The sequence below is a fragment of the Ptychodera flava genome, chromosome 18 (assembly GCF_041260155.1).
Source record: "Ptychodera flava strain L36383 chromosome 18, AS_Pfla_20210202, whole genome shotgun sequence".
In the NCBI taxonomy this organism is placed as follows: domain Eukaryota; kingdom Metazoa; phylum Hemichordata; class Enteropneusta; family Ptychoderidae; genus Ptychodera; species Ptychodera flava.
In genome coordinates this window covers 31,506,067-31,531,949 of record NC_091945.1, presented here as the reverse complement: position 1 = coordinate 31,531,949, position 25,883 = coordinate 31,506,067, and the positions used below count along the sequence as shown (strand labels likewise).

At 37.3% G+C, this 25,883-nt stretch overlaps 1 protein-coding gene across 1 annotated transcript in view; it reads right to left on the bottom strand.

The window, feature by feature from the left end:
• The window catches only part of LOC139117391 (sodium-coupled monocarboxylate transporter 2-like), a 44,718-nt gene extending 26,336 nt beyond the window's left edge, over positions 1-18,382 (bottom strand). The window contains exons 1-8 of the mRNA XM_070680475.1: positions 18,257-18,382; positions 11,679-12,030; positions 10,845-10,910; positions 10,360-10,479; positions 9,797-9,951; positions 9,335-9,475; positions 8,068-8,197; positions 7,079-7,167 (exon numbers count right to left, since the gene is read on the bottom strand). Coding sequence (XP_070536576.1) covers positions 7,079-7,167; positions 8,068-8,197; positions 9,335-9,475; positions 9,797-9,951; positions 10,360-10,479; positions 10,845-10,910; positions 11,679-12,026 — 1,049 coding nt within the window. The 5' untranslated portion in view covers positions 12,027-12,030; positions 18,257-18,382. The remainder of the gene's footprint in view (positions 1-7,078; positions 7,168-8,067; positions 8,198-9,334; positions 9,476-9,796; positions 9,952-10,359; positions 10,480-10,844; positions 10,911-11,678; positions 12,031-18,256) is intronic.
• Between the last annotated feature and the right edge of the window lie 7,501 nt (positions 18,383-25,883).

Below are 25,883 nucleotides of genomic sequence, written 5' to 3'. Positions count from 1 at the left end.
ACCAAAACCTTTTCAGTTCTAGCCATTTGAATTCTGAAGATGTCTACCAAATTTGACTGAAATACGTTCAGCCGTTTTTGAGAAAATGGACCAACAGACAGACAGACAGACAGACAGACAGACAGACATCGCTGCGACATATGCCCACGTGTTCACACGTGGGCAAAAAACTGTTCCCAGGATCCCAACCTATGATGCCGAACATCAAATTATTATGTCCGTTTCGGATTATATCTTGTATACCTGATAAAGTCCGACATCCAAAATTGTTCCTGCTCCAAACTAATTGTAACCGGAAAAAAACCGATTTTTTTTTCTAATGCAGTGATTGTGTTAACACACCGGTTGAACTCGGTAAAGTTCGCGTTGTAAGCTTATTATGCACCGTCGTCAGTGCATCTGAACGTAATCACAGTGAATAAAGATTACATCTACATGTAAGTACCTCACCAAGGCTTTCAGTGTCGTTTTATTTTGGGAATGGTTGCGATGTCATACAATTTGACAGTAGGTCGGGCGACATCCCCTCCCACAAACTTGTATTCGAAATTGTGCGCGAAAAAATCCACCAACCTCTCCTCGGACCGATCGGGAAACGTTGGCGGGTAACACACGTCAACTTTTCTACATTACGTTCAAATGACCTTGCTTTGGTTTGGAATCTCCACCGACTGAAAGAAGCTAGGAGCACTTCAAAAGCCAGACCACGTACTTTCACTTTTCAGAACAAGTTGCCTTCGTAACACTCCGAGACCCGCGATCAAATTGTTGTTCGACCAAATGTGAAATGTCGGCGAATACATTTTTCGAGTAAAAAAAACACAAAAAACCAGACAGATAAATAAATTTACGCGAGCCACACACAATAATGGTTTTAATCATGCCGCTCCAGACAAGGCCACGTTCAGTGATCGTTGTCTGGCTATGAATCATGGCGGTAGAAAAAAAGACGTTTGTGCTCAGAAAACACACTTGCAAAGCCAGAAAATCGGAGTGTAATTATTAACTCTTTTTTAACGGCACCGATAAGTTCAGACTTTATGCTACAAAGTGGTTTGGAGATGTGACCCTTCAAAAAAGTGGGTCACAAGCTTTCCTTTGATGCGAACGGGCGTAGAGATTTATATGTATGAATAAATGACACCTCTCATGAGACAAATTTTTGGCCAGTCTACAGCCTGGACTTTTTCTTTGAACAAGGCTAAAAAGTCAGGTCGTGTGGCTAGGACAGTTACCGCTACAAAATTTAAATATACATGTTTATGGAGATTTATAATGAGCTGTTTGTTGAAGCATGGAGGTAGCTACCTCCATGGTTGAAGGCACGATAAAGTTTCTGCTAATCGTCAACCTTAGTCGGTATCCACCAAACTTCGTATGAAAACCCTAATTATATATGTAAAGCTATTGTTGAGGGTAGCACACTGTAGATCAATTTTTTAGTATGACATTAGCTTTCGGAGACAACAGTCTCCTTCATCAGATGTACTTGCAGAATGGACAAAGAAGCAAATTTAGGCCAAATGCATCGTGGGTAATGGACAATGCCTAAAGGAGGTGTCAATGTGAAACAAAGAGTTTGAGCAAAGGTGTAAAAACACTGTTGAATGAGGACAATGGTTGGAACAACTGGGGCAAAATACAGCCAAAATAGTTATTTGTAATGTGTTAAAAATCCGTAATCTCGATTGAGTCCTTCTTGACACAGTCGAAATATTGTATAATTTTGAGTTCTTCAGTCTCTCTGCGGATGGTGCTTTTACTACGAATCTTTCTAAGTACAGCCCACGGAAATCATTGATAGAATGTCCGGCCAGGTTAAAGTGTTCGGCAACAGTTTATATGTTTTGTTGCTCTGTATATCGAACTTGTGATTGTTGATGCGTTTCCGCAGTGGCTGTCCCGTTTGGCCAATGTATACAGCGGAAGGACATCTTATACAGGTGATAGCATAGATGACGTTACTGGAGTCACAGTTATATGATCCTTTGATTGTAAAATTCTTCTGATTGGGTCCGACTACAGTGGTGGCGGTATTGATGAGAGGGCACAGTTTGCATCTTACTTTATTACAGGGTTTTGTTCCATGGGATTGGATGGTCATAGGAAGTTTACTGGTGACAATGCGTTGTTTGAGGTTAGGAGGCTGCCTATACGCTACGATCGGTTTTTCCGGGAAGACTTCTCGGAGTAGTGTGTCCTCTCGTATGATTGGGTGGAGTTCATTGACTATTTTGTTCAGTTTGTTCAGTTGTGTACTGTAAGTTACAACCAGTGGGATTCTGTTTAAGTCTTTCTCTGCCTGTATTGGAGGAGGTCGTTGCGATCGATATTGCTGGCCCGGTTGATCTGTTCATCAACTGCAATAGGATTATAATTTAGGGCGACAAATGTTTGGCGAAGCTGACCAAGTTGTTCCTCACGGTCGCAATTCTCAGAGCAGATTCTGCAGTAACGTATTGCCTGGCTATATATAATTGAACGGAAGACATGTCTGGGGTGGGAGCTTGCTGGTCGAAGATAGCTGTGAGTGTCTGTGGGTTTGCTGTAAACACTTGTTATTAAGCGGCCATCACGAACTGTATAGTAGTGTCAAGAAAGTTAACCTGAATTTCGGAGTAAAACATGTGAAGTTGATGGAATGGTGGAACGAATTGAAATCACTGTAAAATTTCTTCAACGAATCCAGGCCATTGGTCCAAATCAAGAACACGTCATCAATGAAACGGACGTACAGACGTGGTTTGAGGGGTAGGTGCTGAGGAATTTTTCTTCTAAGTTTGCCATGAATATATTCGCGTATTGTGGCGCCATCCGTGTGCCCATCGCCATATTGAACTTTATCTAATTATATATGTAAGCTATGGTTGTGGTACGAGGTTGAACTCGTCGGTTTGCGATGCTTAGCGTCGTTTTCGTCATTTATTAGATTACTTCTCACAACTTGTGAACAATAAACAATTAGTCCGATAGTATCACGTCCACGTAGCGTTGCAGTGTTTATCTAGGGAACGCAGCGAGCTTATATACATATAAATTCAGGACACGTCCGATATCACTAATGACTGACGTCATTGTTTTCGCCCACTGAAGCCATTTGCTGTAGCGACGTGCTGAAAAGAAAGGCTCCAAAATTGGCGGTTTTCCGCGATCTATTTTATTTTCCTCGGACTTTTTCTTTGAACAACTGTCATTCCCGGTCGACATTATCACTAGATAACAAAATATGCCCGCGTTTAGGTTAATGCACGTTTAATTATCAAACGCCGGGGTGTCGAAGCAGCAAACAGTTTTTTTGCGTTCTTCTCGAATTCGATGTGTGAATGAGGTAGCCTTCTTTGGCACCTCGTCAATTCGCACTCACAAACAGTAGCTGCTTGAAATTCACACTGTCATTAGAAACATAATGGACTCAAAATCCGTGTCTGGGATTTCCTTTATATGCCTTTTTTTGTTATGCGCTCTTGAAGGTGTTAGACTAAGGTGCTTTTCAACGAATTGTAATTTTCACGCCATACAATTTGAATCGAGCAGCCGAGAAAAAATCGCAGACACGGATATGAAGGATATTGTTAAGGTTTGTCAATGAACAAATTTCGACCGGAAAGCTTGCAGGTACGTTAATGCATGGGCATAGGCTTACATACATGTAAAATCAGTTTGAACATACTTTTTATTCAGACTGGTCAGAAAATTGTGAAAATTGCAAAAAAAAGTTTCGCATTTGATTAAGTTGAAATTTATTATAATATATTACCTAAGTCAGGTCACGTGACCATAATCTGTTATTTTCCCGCCAAAATTGTATATTGCAAATAACTGAATATTCCAACCGCTAAACATCAAAATATTTAAAATATTATGACCAATTAATGTAAAATGGGATGGGAACTTGTGTTAGAACTAGTGGCAGATGCAAAATTATTGAATTTTGAATAACATTTCTTCACAAAAAACAACAAATACAATATTTTTGACGTTTTACATGAATATTTTGAATATCAGAAAGAAGTATAGATAGAGTTTCATGAGTGCCATGTATTTTTGAAAGAATACGATAGATGTTGTTTCCAAAAGTGCAAAGAAAATCAAGAAAATTTAACGGCTTACGGTTGGAATATTAAAATTAATAAAGACGTAAATTTTGGCGGGAAAATATCAGATTTGATCACGTGACTCAACTCGTCAAGATTTAGGCAGACATTTTTTTAAAGAATTTAATAATTCCAATAATTAGACCAAATATCAATCAAATCTGGTGGTTTTTTAAAGATAATTGATCATTTTCTTACTTTTGGGGTGATGGGTACAAACACCCATGCATTAACTTACTTTAGAAGCTTGCAGCGTGCTCGCAAAAGGGTGAAAAAAACGTTTTTTGGAAGGTTGAGCTAAACGCTTGCCACGTGACTCTTATGCAAATAATGACCGTGTACTGTGGTTGGTCGGATATCTCTATATTAGGGCTTTCAGAAAATATATACTTTATTGGGGTTTGGGACTTCTTCAATTGAGAAAAAAATAAAAATCTGAAAGTGTGTAAAAGGTATTTATCATCCTTCAGGGACTTATGCAGCAGATTTCAAAGAAATTGGACAAGCCCTGTCAGCGAATACAGATTTTTTGACCAATGCATAAATTGCCCTAAAAAGACAAATATTGAAATTTCATCACATCTATACACATCCAATCAATTTGGACATGCTGCTACAGAGAAATAGATGTTTTGATCAAAAATACTCCCCAAGTGCCACCAAATGACACCATTTTAATCTCTATTTTCCAAAAGCTCCAATGGCAGGAGGGGGGCACCCCAAAATAGTCCCAAAGTGCCACCAAATGACATCATTTTAATCTCTATTATTCAAAAGCTCCAACAGCAGGACGGGGTTCACCCTCTCCTGACCTCCCCCCCCCCGCAAAAATACTCCCCAAGTGCCACCAAATAACACCATATTTATCTATATTTTTCAAAAGCTCCAACAGCAGGAGGAGGGACACCCCCCTCCTGACCTCCCCCCCCCCCGCAAAAATACTCCCCAGGTGCCACCAAATAACACCATTTTAATCTCTATTTTTACAGAAGCTCCAACGGCAGGAGGGGGTTCCCCCCCTCCTGAAACCCCCCCCCCCCGCACAAATACTCTCCAAGTGCCACCAAATGCCACCATATTTATCTCTATTTTTCAAAAGCTCCAACGGCAGGAGGGGGTTCATCCCCTCCTGACCCCCCCCCCCCCGCAAAAATACTCCCCAAGTGCCACCAAATAACACCATTTTAATCTCTATTTTTCAAAAGCTCCAACAGCAGGAGGGGGGACACCCCCTGCCTCACCCCTCCCCGCAAAATACTTCCCAAGTGCCACCATATAACACCATTTTGATCTCTATTTTTACAGAAGTTCCAACGGCAGAGGTCCCCCTCCTGACCTCCCCCCCCCCCCGCAAAAATACTTCCCAAGTGCCACCAAATAACACCATTTTAATCTCTATTTTTCAAAAGCTCCAACAGCAGGACAGGGGACACCTCCCCCCTCCAGACCTCCCCCCCCCGCAAAAATACTCCCCAAGTGCCACCAAATAACACCATTTTAATCTCTATTTTTCAAAAGCTCTAACAGCAGGAGGACCTCCCCCCTAGACCACTTGCATAGCCGCTTGTGGTGCTTCGCACTACATCTTTGCCCTCTTTCTACTCAGACAGCGACAAATTAAACAAAAATGATATATATATCTTAAAATTTACTCTGAAATAAATATTTGCACAGGTAATCTTAATTTGAAATAAAATTTTTTAGAAATTTACAATAATAAAAAAAAGTTCACAATTTCATTGTGACCACCCAACCCCCCAAGGTCTAATGGCCATCCCTTAGTGAAAGTCATTTAGCTTTTTCGCAGCTAATTCCGTATTTGCATATTTGATTAACTTTCCCAATTACGGATATACATCTGAATATAATTGATCAAAGTTGACGAAACTTATATCCTGAAACACGGGAGCATTATTAGTTCACATCTGGTTGCACCACGCGTTTTCACACCATTCTGAATTTCCCTTGTTGCTAAACTCAAATACTACTTCGGCTATATCATTGCGTTAGTGTATACCTATACTTAGACAGCGTATGCGTACTCAGGGAGCATCACTGACTGCTAGAACTGGTCGTCAGACACTTTCCCACCAATATATCATTTTTAATGCAGGTCGGTTTTACCAGTTCTTGTAGTAGTGGTTCAATATAACTGTAGTAATATTACGCGTGAAGAAACAGGGTTGTCGTCTCTGTTTCCAGCAACTGAACTCGGATATCTAGGGCTGTGTGTATGGGACCGACACAACGGGTCTGCTGTTTTACGCAATAAATATATATATATATATATATATATATATATATATAATATATATATATATATATATATATATATATATATATATATATGCACAAAAGTATATATATATATATATATATATATATATATATATGTATCGCAAAATCCTTGTGCGTATCGAAAATTTTAAAATGGTGGCTGTACCGAAACCGGTGACCACGGCCAAGGCAGCTTCATGAAAATGAAGGAACACAGCTAAGTTTATTTGGTAGGCTTGGAATGATTTGAAAACTACAAAATTAGTGAACACTGAACATGCATTAACCGCTGCATTTGCTTCACATTTGCAAAACATTCTTCCGTATTGAGTGGGAAGAGGCAACTTTTATCAACAAGAGTGTCGTACAGACACAGACAGAATGATCCGTATGCGTCCCTATTCTTTAATATTACCCGCACAATTAGCGCATGATTATCAAAGCGCACAAAAGTACATTTAGAGCCCTCAATTCAATTTTACCGCAAATGCAATATTCTTGAACGTAAGCCTCGTAAAAAACCGTATGGTACATGCCAAACCATCAAGATGGTTGTTGAATTCAGAGCAGACACGGTTTTGTGGACACCAGTTTCCAGTTACATGGAATTCAACTGTTACAATGTATTTATCTGTTACCAGCTAATTTTTTACCCGTTTACCCAGACAGGAAAACAATAACACATTTAAAAATGACTTCGCACTTACCTAAGGGCGGCACTGAATGTCGACGCAATAAACAGTCCAGGTAGTCCAGGAATATTGCCAAGATTTTCCACAATGAAGTAGGGCAGCAACTACAATTCAGAAAAACATTGGACAAATGTATAAACCAAGATAATAAAATACAAAGGTGTGTAGTCTGTAGGTATGGATATGTGTGCTCAAAAAGTTGTTTTAGTTTGCTATGCAGCTTTAGAACTGACCAGTATACTTTCAAAGGGTGCCAAACAAAGTTAACATTAAATGAAAAAGAAAAAACGAAAAGTCGTTCGATAAATACTTAACAGGTTACGCAAAGTTCTATACAGCCTTCTGTTAATTGTTAATGAACTCACTGATAGACAAGTTAAACTAATCACATCAACAGGATTCAAATTCAAATTTTGCAGAATCTTACCAAAAACATCTGTGGAGTTTCTGTTAATGTAAATATTGCTTATAATACTTCATCATTTGGAGAAAATGAAGTAACTGAAGACATTATTGATAGAGAAAATATACAGAGATTGAAAGCCAATTTTATAGTGCTATTAAATAATCAGAATTATAAGAAACGGTAAAACAAAAACTAAAAAGGCATCGGAAAAGACTCTGTATTTGAAAGGAATTGTATGCTCATGATTCCTTATCTCTGAAATACTCATGTGCCTTGCATCTTGCATTGTATAGTTAGGGATACTCGCATTGTGACGAAATATGAAGGTATATACAAGTGGCCCTCTCTTTTTTTGTATGAAAATGGTATATGTAACGTCTTCACCACAATAATTATTCATAAGGTTGATTGTGAAAGAGATTGGATGAAAGTTGACCTGAGGAAAGTTCAAGAAAAAGTTTTTTAGTTTCAATTTCGAGGCGCATACTACCTTAACTGAATAAAAATCTGACAGTCTTTATAAAATATATTCCTAAGCTGTTGCACGCATAGGCAAAACGTTACAAAAGTACGCTGACTGTAGATCGATTTCTTTTACCTGGTCTGGCTTCGATATAAAACCCTTACGAAGTGGATCGCAGTATGCATAAACTGCAAACACAACAACTCCGGCTAAAGTTGCACAGCTTATCATCAGTAAAAGGAAGACGGCGTTGCAATACATCGCCCTGGTGATTTAGAAAATGACAAGTAAGGTTATCGACCTATATAGGCACTAGCTTAACGACAATTCTAACTGTCTGTAATTTCTGGGCAATTAACTTGGAAGTCAAGCTGCATTTTCGTTGTTGTCTCTATGCCGAACACTATGCAAGTAGGGAGAAAAAGAGATGATAACGTTTGAGTTTATAATATATAACCTTAATAACAAGCAAGTAACAGAAACAATTGTTCATGCTCTTATTTTGCGCTTATTTTTCAACTAATCACATAACGAGATCCATTATGTTCTATTGTAAAACAAACCAATGATAGCTAGATTGGATCCCAAGGTGCCTGCGGTCACACTAATGAAAAAGTACTAACATGCCAAGTAGGACATGGGACAGTAGGGAGAAAAAAAAGCTTTCTATACCAGGTCACTTTTAATGATCCAAAAAAACCTAATTTTGCGAGCATGGAGATATTTTTTACCAAAATTATGTAATGTAAGAGTATTGCGTGAGCGCTTCTCTGGAAAAAGCTTTCGCTTGTCAATTCATTGTTTAATTATATACCCCTAAGAAAACTCGGACGTCCGTGGTCAAAGTCTTTAGCGTCCCAGTCGTTGGAAATACTGATGTTGTCACCTCGTACAGTGTTTCTGGCAGACGCACTTTATAAGTTTTGCTCACCAGTTGCTTTAATAACCTATTTTATGGAGCTCATAATCTAAGCTATTCAAGTTACCCATAGATGTGCATAAACAGCAGTACAAGCCGTCAGGCGTATATTTCTCTGTTTTGAGTACGATACCACAGCCGTCTCCGATCACACCACTGTTAACACAACCAGCGACTCCTTTCACGCTAAAAAGATTATATACCTAACACAAAATTCATTTCGCCGATTGTTATCATTATTTAATTATATCATGACATAAATAAGCTATTAGACTTTAGGAAAATCCAGCACTTTACTAAACAATTGCTTCGTCCGAAACAACATGACCCTTGACCTGTTTGTAAATTTTAACTCATTTATTCAATGCCATCCCTGCACAGACTTGGTTAAATTTCAGGACAATCAATGGATTGAAGAATTCAATTTCATAAACTGCAGGTTAATATCATCACAAAATCTCAGGTCCTATCATGCTCACTTACTTAATTCCTTCTTTGGCGCTCGAACAACTGTTAAATCGCTGTGCTATTTGCTGACTTGCTCCAGCCGGCGATAAGTAGTTGAATGCAAAACCGATGGTCAGCGACCAAACCGTGTTACGTGTTCTTGGGTCGATATCGAAACTGGAACACAGAGAATGACGTCAACAAATTTAACATTTAGTCATATAAAGCTATAGGCATAAACTATGACAAAGTCACAAAACTCTAATGTGAAAACTTGAGTAAGCAAACTTGTAGAAACAAGAAGAATTTGTCTTATGCGGAATGGACCGATCGTTCTATCATGCCTGTGTGTGCGTGTAATTCTCTGTTCACAATCTACAGGTAGGTCCACTTTATAGTTTCTGGAGTGATACGAATGTGGTTGAATATCTGTAGAATATTTCTCTGGCTGATGTATCATCAAAGAATGATAAACATTATACAAGGAAATTTCCTTACTCAGCATAGACTATTCTGCCGCCCTCATCGGCGATTTTCCAGACGTTGCCAAGTCCTCCAAGCATAACTGACCCTTTAATGATTACAGATAGCACCCCAACATACATTAGAACCATTTGCATGACATCCGTCCATATTACGGCCTTCATACCTCCCTGCAGTATAAAATTATAAATCTTAAATTGAAGGACGTGTGTTGATACGGCATCGATCAATTAAATTTACATACGGATAAGACATGTGTTGTCTAAGCAAAAGATATTAATAAATATGAAATTAGAATATCATTTTTTAAAAATTACACGACCATAAACCCTTCAAGTTCGTCCGGTTTGCTGCTCAAAGTTTTAGACCATAAAAATACGCATGTAGGTTTATATATACTGCGCTGATACTTCAACCACTACAACCAATGAAATCAGTTTGGTGCAAAGTAATTTCAGCTAATTTCGGTCCTGTTTGTCCGAAAGCAGTACCTACATTGTTTAAATGACAGTCACGTTTTATTGACATGACATTAAGACTACAAAATAAAACAGATGGTCAATAATTTTTGTACCTACCAAGGCGGTGTAAAATGTACACACCGATCCAACTGTCAGAGTTGAAGTCCAAATACTTAGTCCAGTGGCGGCGTTCAATGCCATGGCAGGCGCGTAAATTACAAGGGCAAGATAAAGTACCTGATATGAGTGAAAAAAATGTATTAGAATTTGACATTTGAAGATATATCAAAGCAGATTCTTGAAGTTGTGTCTCTCAGGAAGGCCCTCACAATAATGATTATTCATGTATTAGGACCTATTCAATCATAAATGCATTGTTTAAACATTATCTGTCTCCAAAGTGCGTATTGTATTAACGTATCGTTTCTAATTTCTAGTGATCCGTACTTCTAAAGTAAACTGGAGATATAAGTTAAATATTGACGACAGGAAATGCATAAAATAATATCAAAATTACCTCCGTAGGGGGGCTTGTACTTTTATTTAGATAAAGTGCTCAGCTACTATCGAAACAACCAAATTTCAACATAGCGTAGACTAACCTTGTAGAATAAATAGATTGCAGTAGACAGAAGGCGAACCGGTCGGGAAAATCGTAACTCCATGTACTAAAGACAAAGGAAAACTTCTTAACGTTTGTGCATGACATTTTTTGCACAAATTTGTGAACACAACTTTGCAATAACGTAAATATAAACGCTGACTATAGAACATTCAACCGGCTAAATAAACCGTTTCTATTCATTAGTATGTACAACGCAAACCGAAAGACTCAAGTGACAAAATAATATGGAGAGAGAGAGAGAGAGAGAGAGAGAGAGAGAGAGAGAGAGAGAGAGAGGGGAGAGACCCAGCATGAATCCATGCATCCATGTATACGTCATGCATGCTCAAGCCTGAATGTGCTCAGTCGCCCGTTTTCTAAAATTCCGTGAAGTTTTTCTCAGGCGTATATACACACGCCTATGGTGACCGTAGGCACAGAGCGGAATTTTAGAAAACAGGCGACTGTGGTATGTACCAACGAATGCATACACGTATACATTCAAGTATACGCCCTTCACCACAAACAAATGTGTTGCAGACAACTTCATTATCCGATGCTTTGTAATGCATTTATCTACATGTTTTGTTTTGGTTTTTTTTGCAATTTGGTGATTACTTCACTTTCGTTCAAAACGATCCACAATCATAACTTACTCTACAAGGTGTCTGTAATTGAATGTCAGTAGGTTGTCGTTCGTAGCCGTAATAACAGTCGCTGTATGGTTCAAAACTGAGTGTTCATACTACAATTGGCAACGATTTAGATATAGTTGTTGTCTGGTGTACGACTGTTTAACAGTGATCTGTTGCACAAGAATATCTCTGCTCACCTCGTATATACTAGTTATTCCTAAATCATAAAATAACGGCAGGTAGAGGTGGGCTACTGTAAGATTCACTATGATAAATCCTATACCAAGCCACCAAACTATGCTTGTGTACATATACACTTCGGCTCCAGTTCCGATGGTAGCTATGGCTGACGCAGTGCTGGCCATCATGGACGCCGCGACCGGGAGGAAGTGCATCTTACGATTTGCCAGTAGATATTCTTTAGTAGTGCTCTGTTTATCTCCAGTACACCCATAATAAATACCAATGCATGAGCTGAGCGCCAAGACGACTGAGAGGATAACGTAATCCACAATCGACAGCCCATGTTGTACTGGCAAATCCATTGTCCTTCACAAAATATACGATATAAATATAATGTCAGTAAATAAGAATCACATCATTATTTAAACCTTAGATAACTATTGTGGTAGTCTTTAGGTAACTAAATACCTCATAGACACTTTCAGATGTTATTATTTTCTCAGCTATAGAAGTCCAAAACCCCAATATAGTATATATTTTCTGAAAGCCCTGATATTTGGAAATCCGACCCTGCACAGTATACCTTTCCGGTTGAAATTTTTACATTGACAAGCCTTGCTAATACACTTGAAATCAGTGCCTGGGATTTCCTTTATACGCCTTTGTTTTTTGTTATGCACTATTAGAGGTGTTAGACTAAGGTGCTTTTCAAGGAATGGTAATTGTCGCGCCATATAATTTGAATGGAGACTCGAAGAAAAAATCGCAGAGACGGATTTTAAGGTATTTCGAAGGCTTGTCAATCTTGCGTGTTCGCCAAAGGGAGGAAAAACCGGTTTTTGGAAGGTTCAGCAAAACGCTTGTCACGTGACTATTATCCCAATAATGACTGTGTACTGTGCACGGTCGAATTTCCCAATATCAGGGCTTTCAGAAAATATAAAGTATTACTTTTTTTTTAGGTTTGGGACTTCTATAGCTGAGAAAATAATAAAAATCTGAAAGTGTCCATGAGGTATGTAGCAACCTTAAAGTTTAAGTGATTCCCATTAGGCCATTTAAAGAAAATTCTTTGTTTGCTGCCCTTGGATTTTTGGAAAACCAACAAGCCAGCCAGCAAAAAAAGCAAACGCAGAAAAAACACAACATAGATCAATCCCATAAACTTTAACTTTCCAATCGGTTTATTTGTCACAAGTATAAAAACCCAACCATTGCATTTACAATGCAGTGTTTATTGAAAGCAATGCTTCGAAACACAAGTTATACTGTATAAGTACAACAAGCATAGTTTTTATAATAGGTGACTGTGAGGCTGAACAAAAATTCCATAATAAAAATTCCATGTACAGTGTGACAGTAATCAACTGGTTGTGTTACATACGAAGACAGTTTGTCTCTGACGAAATTTTATGCATATAATCCAGTGTTGTCCTTAGAAGCCGGGTAAATAACCCGCCCGTTTTGCATTTTTCTCCGGCTACTTTTAACATTATTAGATTATTTTTATAGACCTATTAATTTCGAGATCGCATTGTTAGACGGCACACGTACGATTAACAGTTTCGCGACTCCTTTCCCCACTTGGAACTGCACAAACATAAAACAGTTTCTAAATACCAATTTGTGGCTTTTTGAGCCCGATCTTTTATTTGTTAAATAGTGTGATTGGCTTATAGACGTGCCTATGTTGTTGTCTTTGTTTCGAGCAGCATGATTGGTTTTGATTAGTATGAAGGTTATCTTAAGTCATCTTTAACGACGGCGACAAACGGAAGTGTGGCGTCGGCCACTGGCACCTTACCGATGGAATATTTTTTTCCCCGAAGAAAGCCCGTTCAAAAGGTATACTTGATTCAGACAAAATTGGTTTATGTATGAAAAACGTTTCGCTGAATTTGTGAGAGAAAAGCACCGAAAAATGTGATTTTGATCGAAGATTCGAAGTTCACGAGACTTGCAAGCTAGTTTTCCGCAGCTGCGCTGCCTGCAAACGTCACTACGTGTATAATGATCTTCTCAACAAAGCAAGTTATTCTCAAAGCCATACCGACGCATTTTCTAGATTTAAAAATGAGCTAGAACTGAAATTGTTTTAGAACAAACTGTTTATTTGAATGGATATTTTATTTTCATTGATTATTTTTACGTACTAGAATCCACGGTCACAGGCATGTGTGTTGCCGTGTTTCCGACCGTTTTACACTGTTTTCTCTGACAGCCTCGTCTACCTACTGATACGCTATACGTGTCTGTAAAAATTAAGGTATGTCAGGATATTTCATTTTATTGCGTGTCATTTTTTGATAATAAGGTTCATCGATATAGTATGTTACTAAAGGACCACATCAAAAGATCGATGTCGGATAAAAATCTAAATTCTTTAAAATGTTTTTCATCCGACAAAAAGTAATTCTAGTTTGATGATGTAATTACATATTTTGCTCCCTACATTGCCTGAATTGCAACTGGAAAACTTTTTCTTCTAGTTGTCTGAAATATACATTTTTATATTGGTGCATGTGTTTACATTACAGTGATTTATCTTACCGATGTTTTTTTTAACAAAAGTAAATGTGTTCTTCATAAGAATACTGTCAGTATTTTCATTTTTCATCCTGATTGTGTTTTAAGTATGATTGGAATTATCACAGTAAAGAAACAATGGGAACATCTTTCAAGGAGTGGGCAAAACTTAAAGAATTAAGTTTTTTATCCGACATCCATCTTTTGATGTAGTCCCCTTAATTAATCAAATCTTTTCTGATTGAATTGAATATCATTTTTTAAATATCATCAAGAAAGCAGTTATATAGGTAGGCCAGATGGTGAATACTTACTAGTATTTATTTAACGTAGATAGTACTTATCATATATTCTTTCTGATTATAATTTTAGCATTTTTTGAGTGATCCGGGGTTCTGATTCAGTACATTTCTCTCAAACATTAGATGACGAAGTTCTATCAAGCACTAAATAGCCTGATCCCTCCTCTAAATGTCCAATGTCACCTCAGATGCCATTAGAGAACACCATTTCCACTCCGAAATTTCATTTTCGCCTTGCGCTCTTCCCCCTCGTTCGCTATGCTCACTTGCCGCTCGGTAGCTTCGTTCCCTCGCAGTCAACCAGTGTAATTTGTAAAATTACCTGGCTACTTTTTAATATAAGGACAACACTGATGCACCAGTAAAAATATTAATTAATATAACAAGATCTCAATTGTGAATACAAAGCATATTTGCGACAAATGCAAAAAGACGCTAACTATGTATTACGAGGATATTCACGAAGTTAGGACGAAAACAAGAATATAATATTTAATTTATATTTACAGTGATGAAGGTAGTCAACACTTAATGAAGGAACATGAGGATTTCATGTTTCACAGTGACAATTGAATATTGATTGTGACATGAACTTTTAAGCTCGAGACCTGTATTGATGTTTACAATTGGAAGTAAAGTTTTATCTTTAATTCATATCTATCGTATGATCAAAGCCACATAAAAGATAACGTTTAAAACCCATTCTAAAATAATACGAGAAAGGGCATACAAAGGAACAAGAGAGAAAGATACAACAGACAGGGCAGGAGGACAGAACGACCAAAGAGTAATCCAAGGCATTTAGACAATTGCAGAAGCGCTAGCGTATCTAGGACGATGGCACCTGTCAAACTTGTCAACTGAAATATAAAGTCTATGTACTCAATTGAAGATTTCCAGTACATCTCTGCAAGCCAAGACGAGCCCACCAGTAAAAGCAGGCCAAGACGACATAACGAGATAAACAACATGAGAAAAAAAACGAATAGTAATAGTTGTTTGACTTTCAAATATTAAACTGTAAAAGTAACTGAGTCTAACAAAGTATGTAGTTGTCACTCAGAAAACAAATTCTTTGGTAAAAGTTGAAAGTACTGCATCTTTCATACAATTACAATTTTTGTTGTAAGAAGAGTAGGTAGCTGAACAAATCATAACAGCCTTGAGTGCAAATCCTCTTTTTTAAGTGTCCCGAGTGTCAAATAATACTAATCCTGAACACAGTTCCTGTTGAGTTAAATACCCCATTTGCTGTAACTTTTGGCTTTCATTCTGAATTCTGAATTCTGTGCATCAACTAGTTTTTTAGCCTACTTCCAATATACCGCTGATCGCGATGTTAGGTTTGTTACTACATATAGCGTGCTCAACATCGGACATCACTGCCTGAAATTCGAACAAATTTTGTTGCCTCATGCGCGGTTGTTGTTGCAGTTTGTAGTTTTGGCCATAAACTCATATGAATTAGTGTAACTCTTAGTATGCATTGTAACACTAGCAGATTTTATTTTCATAGTTTTTGTGGAAAATGCGGACAAATTTTATTTTTGCATATTACTGAAAAAAATTACGTTCCGTGATCAGCGCTATTGCATACTAAAATGCCAAATATTCTGCTTGTCAAGACAGCCTATACCGAATGCCATTACTGTTTATGACAACTGAATTCATATCTGGACTCATAAAATGACCCAATCGTTTTGTAGTAGAAAAATGTTCAAATTAAGAGCAATTTCAACTGCGTACGAATTATTTGGAGCATTCAACAACGAACATTTCACTGTACCTTCTTGCCCCGGTGCAGATCCAGTAACTTATCGTGATCAATCGCGGATCGCAGAAAAGCTGATGGGAATTCAGTTCCGTTCCTTATTCGGAGCTAAACCAGTCAAAAATTGTTTCCGTCTTTTATGGAGACCAAAACAATTTCACGCATGAAAACTTTGAGGGAGAAATGAACTCGCGAAACGGTCGATAGATCGTACAGTACACTTGTCCGCTACAACAGTGGGTACAGATGTACATGTACACTATACGTACAGCGGCGGATGTACCCTTTTACGATAGGTAGTCTTATTTGTATTGTAATGATCGTACGACATTTGCGTTTTTGCGACATTTAAGTAAGCTGCTTCTTGATGGCATTCTGCATGTGTCATTGCGGACAAAGAAAGGGCACAACGGCCAGTATTTTCGAGCAGACGATGTGTGTTTGTTTTTCAGATTTCGCCCAAAAACCTACCTGCACGCGGACGGCAAACAAAGAATTGATTTTATGGCGCCTTATTACAGTATACTGTTCGTGAAAAGAGTAATACTCTTCGTAAATAGTTCAGTTGTCTTGATACAATCACTTGTTTGTATCCGACAGAGATGGCAAACCTTTAATGGCAAGCTATGTTAAAATGACCGAAAGGCCGTAAGCCCCAATGTTACTCTAAAAACAAGACCAAAAGCTGTTCCTATGGAATCCTGACAATTATAAAATTACAGCGACTGCGACCGCCATCCCATGTTAACTCTACTATTAAAATTAATTTTTTTGAATACCAAAATATATGCCAGTGAAAAGTTTTCATTTCTATGAGACCCCACAAAAGGTAGAACAAATAAGTTTTGTGAAAGTTTGATAGTCCGAATATCAGTCCCGAGACTCATTGTAGGTAACGTTTAAAATCCCATTCTAAAATAATACGAGAAAGGGCATACAAAGGACAAGAGAGAAAGATACAACAGACAGGGCAGGAGGACAGAACGACCAAAGAGTAATCCAAGGCATTTAGACAATTGCAGAAGCGCTAGCGTATCTAGGGCTATGGCACCTGTCAAACTTGTCAACTGAAATATAAAGTCTATGTACTCAATAGAAGATTCCCAGTTCATCTCTGCAAGCCAAGACGAGACCACCAGTAAATGCAGGCCAAGTGACAGGTTTTCCAACAAGGCATAGGTTACCTTGACCTCAAGACCCGTTTTTCCAACGTTACTGCGACATATAGGTGGCATTTTACCGTGCCAAGCGAAGGTTAAATATAATTCAGTTGTGATCTTAGACCCTCGGGGTATCTGACAAGAAAGCATAGTTATTCTACACACCCTGGACCGCTGAATAAATTTGACCCTGAATTTAGGTCAATAGCCATTTCAATGACGGTTGATTCCATTCTTCTCGCCTGGAAAGCTTAGGAAACGTGCTGTATCAGGGCTGATTGTAAAGTCGTTGTCGAGTAGTATGCGGCTATAAGGACGGCAAAGGCTTTCAGAAACTAACGTCTCAAAAATAGTTACTTGCTCTTCTCAACTACAACAATGTGCACTTAAAATGAATACCAGAAAGTTCGCTATTTATGCATCTCTTTGAAGTACAACTAACAATCGCGTGTGTTTAACGACGATCATTTCTAATCTTTATACAAATACATGTTTCAGTAAGCTTCCATGAAAACTCAGGGAGTTTTTGTTCGCGTGGCAATGCGTCATGAGCACTCATATTTACATCTTTTCTGACATCGCATAGGTGAAGTCATAGCACACCTTCCTATGAACGTCCTAGAGACATGGTAAAAAACATTTCATTGAGTCCCTTTAGATTCGTCTTAGCCGATGGACGAACAGGATTTCGACCAGATGGTATTCATTCTGTGGTACCGTCAACTGGTTTGAAATCATCGGAGCAGAAACGCATGGTACACAGTTGTCTACAACCTTGTTAAATCTTTGCTTATTTTACGGAATAAACTTGAAGAACTATGGAGTCACCTTACCAAGAAGCTCTTTCAGTGCTTCTATCAGAAAACAGCTGGATTTGTGGTATTGTCACACAACTCTCTCCATTCTTCCTTCGGTCTAGAGTGCGCCAGCGCTATCAGACTGAAGGTCTTACCCCGATTATATACTGCAATAGGAACGCGGTTAGCGAAGGGTTGACCATAAAAGAAAGGTCTTCCCTTCAACTATTGAAAGAGGTCATGCACCGAATAGCCATTTTATGTGAACACAATTGCTTGCTCAGTTAAAATGAGAGGTCAACGCACTCATAAGGCGGCCATGATCTGCACCTAACTCTTATAACACATTTTGACCTCATTCCTGACTTCGACCACATATATGACACGGTCTCTCAACATAAAAACATGTTTTTCAAATCCTTGGCATGGTAGCATAGATTTCCTAAGTTATAACAGGAAAACAATTATTACTGTAGTTCTTTTGCAACCTAGTACATTACCGATTTGCGTATACCATAGGTTATAACATGTCCATGAAAACGCAGTGCATTGTATTTTACTGTACTCTAAAAAGAATCAGTGCTGAATAAACGTAAACTACATGGAAATATATTTCACGAAGAATTAGATAAATGGAGTCAAAGGCGAATTCAGAGAGCATGGTAATATATGTTATGCGGAACATCAGAAAATAATTGTCAACCACTCTTACTCTTTAGAAACATTTAACATTAGCTTTAAATTATTTGTAAATAAGTAATTTTCCATCCGGGTGGTGCAGTGTGTAGTAATGGGGAGAGTAGATGCTTTGATGGAGAATGCACACTATCACCTTGCTTTGATATAGGGCTGGAAGATTGTCAGTGTGGATATGATGATAACTCTCTTTGTCAACACTGCTACAAGGTAAAAGATGTAAGGCAGAAGTGCTGTTATTTTAAATTAACATCTTAAAACTACTTAAGGCTCCAAATCGAATTTGTCGCACTCACCGCAGAGCATAGCTACCCTTCGAGAGCAAATCGGATAGTGGTCGGTGTTTTAAATGATTGGGTAAATGGTCAGAGCACTTTTCTCAATTTAAGAAAAAAAGTATCACGACTCTTACGTTTTACCTGTTTACTTGATGTTTGTAGCTAATGATGTTGATAATACAATTGGGTTCCAAATAATATTGCTTTTTCCACTCCTATACAGCTTAAGTATGAAGGCAAGATTGTTCAGATCCTATATTGTACTCTTCTGGTGTCAGTTACGTTACTCAATGATATACTGAAAATGTGAAATCACTGAACTATACATTGACCTTATTAAGAGGAGAATATCAAATTACTACTTGCTCTGCAAAACTACTTTTAATTTCGCAATTCAAGGTACATTTGCTATGATTTGATAGACAGGTTTTCCAGGATGACAAATCCACCTCATCTCCCAAAATTGGCATAATGTATTTCACTATTTGACATCAGAAACGGCGATGTATTAAATCATAAATCATGTTCTAATCTTATACAATATGTAAATTAAATTGCCCTCTAAGTCTTTTCAAGGATACTGTATTTCATTTATCATCTGCAACTCCGTTGATGCTAAAAGTGCTCCCCACGGTCTCCTGCAATTGATTTCTTCTAAAGCCAAGGGAGGAGTTGAAATGTGGTTCACAAAGAGCTGGATGTTTATTTTACATTGGCAAAGGTATTTTTATACTTATATCTTACTCATATATGTCAATTTTTTTATCCCATTGAACCAGTGCCAGTATAGCATTGTAGCTATGTATCTACAATTGTAAGTTGTCGGACGAAAAGCAAACACTAATTGTTTAAGGTTAGACAACAAAAACGTTTTTCTGTGTGTTTTAATAAGATTTCAAAATCTATTGATAATTGTGCTACGCTCTGTGTCACTATAAACTCCATTTAAAGTTAACATCTTAAACAATCTGCCTTCAACCAAAGGCTTAACATGTAAAGTGAGTGTGCCCACACGGCTAATTTGGCATGCCATTTATGAAGATGGTTCGCTCGGACACAAGAAAATGATCGTCGCTGGTATAGAGCGGATAAAAGAATTTTTCAGAAATGTTTCATGAACTCAAAGAGTTTGTTAGTTATAAACCACACTTAGCAAGACACACTATACCAAAAGGGCGAACACTTCTTGAGGTTGGGGATTTGAAAATATGAAAGGGCATGTTGGCTGCATTTGAAGGGATTTACAGACTTATGGGGGACTCTAAACGACACTTTCTCCTATTTATATGAAATATGCGTTGAGTTGTCTCTAAACTAAAAAGTCACAAAAACCATATTGTATAGTGTAAAATCACATCTTTTGTTCTGTATTTAGAGACTGACTGAACACAAATTACAGGGGTCGGTGTTTTCCAAAATGACGTGAAAAATAATGACCCTTCAAAAGAGTCTGCAAGAAAATAAGTATCCCTCTCCAATTTTAATGCATAAAGAACAGTGACCCTCCTCTGCGTGTCACAGTCCACATCAATAAAAGTTTATATAACGTGTAATTTCTTATTTGATCTGTGAACTTTCAAAGAATACTTTTAAACTGTTACAAACAATCACTTTTAAGCAAGGTTTAGTCAATGAAAAAGAGACCACATTTTGACAAGAAATAATTCTATTAACTACATGAACTATAATAGGCTATTCAACCTGAAAAGGGACAATCACAGCAATGTTTACCTTCATTTGTAGTCTGGCTTGTGATTGTACAGAGAACACTTTATTGTTTACCAAGAAACTTATTACAATGTTAAACAACATGTACATATAAATGCATATAGGTATTGCAAGTTTGTACGGGGAAAATGTTTAATAAGTTATCCATACACCATCATAAAAAGTGGATTAATATTTTAAGATGAAGCTCAAATATCATATTTGTTGTTCACATCTGTACTTTTAAACACCCTATTCTAATCAAGTGCATTTATATCAATTGCCACACAATTACAAAAGCAAAGATTTAGCTAATTATTCATAGTTTTTTTCATAGACTGCTTTGTAGTGAATCAACATTTTCGGTGAAATTCCAAAATAGAATTTTTATACGCATATACACTTGCAACAACCCTATTCTAAGCAAATACATTTATATAAATTTCCAAATTTGCGAGTACAAATGTGCACCTGTAACCACCTTATTCTAATCAAATATGTTTACATCAATTGTTAAATGTCCATTAGTGCACAGATATTGCTAGTTTTGTATTGTAAAAAATGTTCATAGTTTTCTCATAGACTATTATGTATAGTGAATAACACTTTAGGTCATATTTTTGTACACATACGCACTTACAACCACCCTATTCTCATTAACTACATTTATATCAATGTCAAACGTCTATACATGCACAGATGCTGAGGAGGTGCGCATGCCTTACCCTAATGCGTATTGCATTCGCATCGTTTCAAAGCTTTCCGAGGTATATTCGTATGGTAACATAGCAAGTGAGTATGACATCTAACGGACACGAAGATGAAGGCATTGTGAAGTACTAGACGAAGAAATTTTGAAGATTTAGACAATTACGTGGAAGATAGAAGCGTTTTTCTTGCTCGAAAAATGACAGGTCAGCGTAACCCTAGACAGCATGGAAAACAATGGTCCAAGATCCTACAGCGCAGCTGTTGCAGGTGATACGATGCATTCTCGTCAGCCATGCCATTATTTCTGAAACAAGCTGGCGTGGATCCCAATATCAGACAGCAAAGACTAGATGGTCCTGAGATTATTCAGGGTTTGACAGAAGTTGTAGAAGTCGGTGCAATTTCAGGGCTTCAGCGAGCCGAAGGGATCTGGAGAATCCTATGTTCATGACCTGGCAGATAGATTAATACTTCTACAAAACGGACTAAACTTGAGAGGTAAACACATTCAGTTGTATGACACGAACCCATATTATAGATCAAGAGAATCTTCCATCATAGTTACTGTGAGCGAAATGCCTCTTTTAGTGCATGATAGTATAATTGCAGAAGGATTACAAAGTCTAGGATGCAAGTTGCTGAGCAGAGTCATTCGAGAAAAGTGGCGCGTTAACAACCAGCTGACAGAAATATGCAACGGCAATCGATTTGTCAATGTGGCAAAACCACTCCCGCGAGTTTGGTCTTTCGGTTCCTCTCGCGTGAAAATATTCCATCGTGGTCAAGTTTCGCAGTGTCAGAAATGTCTTGAAACTGGACACGATGCACGAGAGTGTGTGAATCAAACTAGATGCAGAGCGTGTCAACAAGCAGAATGCATTGTCAACACTGAAAGAGAAGATTCCAACTCGACACAAGACAGCGAAACGGAGGTAGACTCGACGTCCGAAAGCGGCAAAAGCCAGGTACAGCTGCCAGAAAAAACAAGACAGAGAACACTGTCCGAGTTTCTGAAAAGTAAGCAAGGTAAAACCCATATGATAAGCGAACAGAAAGTACAGGAGACACCAACACAAAATGTAAACAAGTCTGAAGAAAACAAAGGGTCGTCTTCGAAAAGAAAACTCGAAAGTACAATTGCTACGACATCCACACATGTATCGGATAATAACTTCTAAGATGGTTATGATAATGCAATATGCTCAGGTAACACAATATCGAATACTGCAAAAGAGATCGACAAAAATAAGTCAGGGGGAAGAAAAAAGAGAAAGAAGAGCAAAGCTAAAAAAGGAAAGCATTAATTTAACAAAAACTGCCAGCATGTAGTGTTGTTTCGTTTTTGTTCACGAGAAGTTATTGTTACTAATGACTGTCTTACACTTACTAAGTATAAATGTAAGAGGTCTCAGTAACAATCAGAAACGCAAACAAATATTTAAATGGATTAAGGAGCAAAACGCTGATATAGCGTTACTACAGGAAACATATTGGAATAATGATTTAGTAGTAGAAAAGGTTAAAAAAGAATGGAAAGGTCCGATTTATAACTCTTACGGTTCAAATCACAGTAAAGGTGTCAGTATTTTATTTAGTGAAAAACTAGAGCACGCTGTATTACAATGTAAATCAGATGATGGCGGTAGAAAACTACTTATCAACGTAGGATGCGAAGACACAACTTGCACCGTTGTTAATGTATACGCGCCAAATGATATAAAAAACAAAATGAAATATTTTACAACACTTAAAATTATGGATAAGAAAAAGGGCAAATAACGAAGGTAACTTAATATTAGGAGATGACTTCAACACAATTTTAAACCCAGAAATAGATAAACCTGGAACAAAGTCTCCAGTTTCTAAACCAGGAAAGTTATCTCTTTTAATCAAAGGTTTAAACTCGTAAATGTCTGGCGAGAAGCCAATCCCCACAAAAAGCAATTCACCTGGCGTCAGTTGTTATTAGGCATTGCCAGCCGACTTGACTACTGGCTCATTTCCCAACATCTTCTTTCAAATATCAAATCTGCAGACATTCGACCTGCATGCTATGAGGACAGATCATAATGCGGTATCCTTGAAGATGTATGTAAGTAAAATCCCAAAAGGCCCTGGTTACTGGAAGCTAAATACATCATTGCTAAAAGAAGAGCAGTACTGCTCTCTTATAAAACTAGTCATCGAGAAAACAAAAAAGAATGTGAATATAAGTGTAACTGTGGCACAACTCTAGATTTAATTAAAATACGAGTGCGAGAAGAGTCAATTGCTTACTCTAAGGAAAAAAACAGCAAAGAAAAAAAGAGAGAAAATATAATATATAGAGAGATAGCAGATTTAGATGAAAAATTGAATAGTTGTCAAAGCAATAACAAAGAACTAATTTAGTAAAATATACAGAATTAAAGAACGAATTGAATAAAATATATATCAATAAACTAAGAGGTATTCAAATCAGAGCAAGAGTAAAGTATTATGAAGAAGGTGAACGAAACACCGGTTACTTTTTGGCTCTAGAGAGAAAAATATTTAGAAAGAAACAAATTAACAAATTATTGGTCGATGGGCGAATGATTACAAGCTTAGATGAAATCATACGAGCTGAAAAACATTTTTATCAAACGCTATACAAAGCACCATAAATGGGCTCGGAGGAAAACCTTTTGCTGAGATATTTACAATCTGTGAAAGTAAAAAGAGTTCTGACAAACGAAGAAGCTGAAAAGTGTGAAGGATTAATCACAGAAAATGAATGCCAACAAGTAATATTCAAAATGAAAATCAACAAAACACCAGGATATGACGGTTTACCGATCGAACTTTACCGCAGATTCTGGGAAGACTTAAGTGAAATTATGGTCAAATCATATAATGAAAGCTACGTAAACAAACATTTAACTGAACCTCAGAAAAGAAGCATTATAAGTCTGATTCATAAAAAGGATCCCGCTTAGATTTACAAAACTTGCGTTCTATCTCGCTATTAAATCACGATTATAAAATTTAATCTATGGTCCTCGCTGAAAGAATGAAGAAAGTAATTTCAATCATAATTGATCAAGATCAAGTTGGCTATATAAAGGGAAGGTATATGGGTCAAAATGTGCGAACGATTGAACATGTAATTACATACTTAGAGTCCAACGACCGAGGGGGCGCAATTTTTTTTCTAGATTTCTTTAAAGCTTTTGATTCTGTTGATCATTTTTTTCTGTTAGCAGTTTTACAAAAATTTGGTTTTGGTCTGCAGTTCATAAACTGGATCAAATGTATATACAAAGATTTAAAAAGTTTTGTGGCAAATAATGATTGGCTGTCAAGTAGCATTAAAATTGAACGAGGAGTAAGACAAGGGTGTCCACTCTCTGCGCTTTTATTTTTATTAGTTGTCGAAATTTTAGCAACAAAAATAAAACATGATAAAGACATACATGGGGTAAAAGTTGAAGACGCAGTAGAACGGAAAGAGATTAAAATAACACAGATGGCAGATGACATGCAACTTAACATTACAAAATTTAAATCCCTAACAATAGTCTTAAATTTAATTGATGGGTACGGGAAGTTTTCGGGACTGAGATTAAATAGAAATAAAACAGAAGGTCTTATATTGGGAAAGTGGAAAAACAAAATGAATTTAGAATATATTTCATGGCCAGACAAACTAATTTAAGCACTGGGAATATACTTCGGGCATTGTAAAAGTGAAACCGTCAAGCTGAACTGGAAAAATAAAATATGTTGTGTGCGTGGAAAAACAGGTACTTATCCCTCTTTGGTAAAATTACAGTTTTAAAAAGTTTAGCGATGTCAAGAATTTCTTATGTTGCTTCAATGATTGAAATTCCAAACGATACAATTGCAAAAATAAACAAAATCTTTTATGAATTCTTATGGGATGGTAAAAAGGGAAAAGTACAACGGGCAATCATAATCAATAAATTAGATCAAGGTGGACTACAAATGACTGACACAGAATCTCATTTTAAAGCACATATAGACAGGTTAGGCAAGAACACAAACACTACCTGGCGAATACTACCAAATTATTGGTTTAGTAATATTGCAAATATACCAACATCATTTGTTTGTAACGTTGATAGATACGTGCTTCGTGAAATGACAAAAATGTTACCAGCATTTTATAGAGAAGTGATTTCATCTTGGTATGAGATTAACCAAAGTCAAACATCAGTTCATAATCCAAATGGTATCGCTAATCAAATAATCTGGGGAAATAAGTTTATAAAATTTGAAAAGAAAGCTCT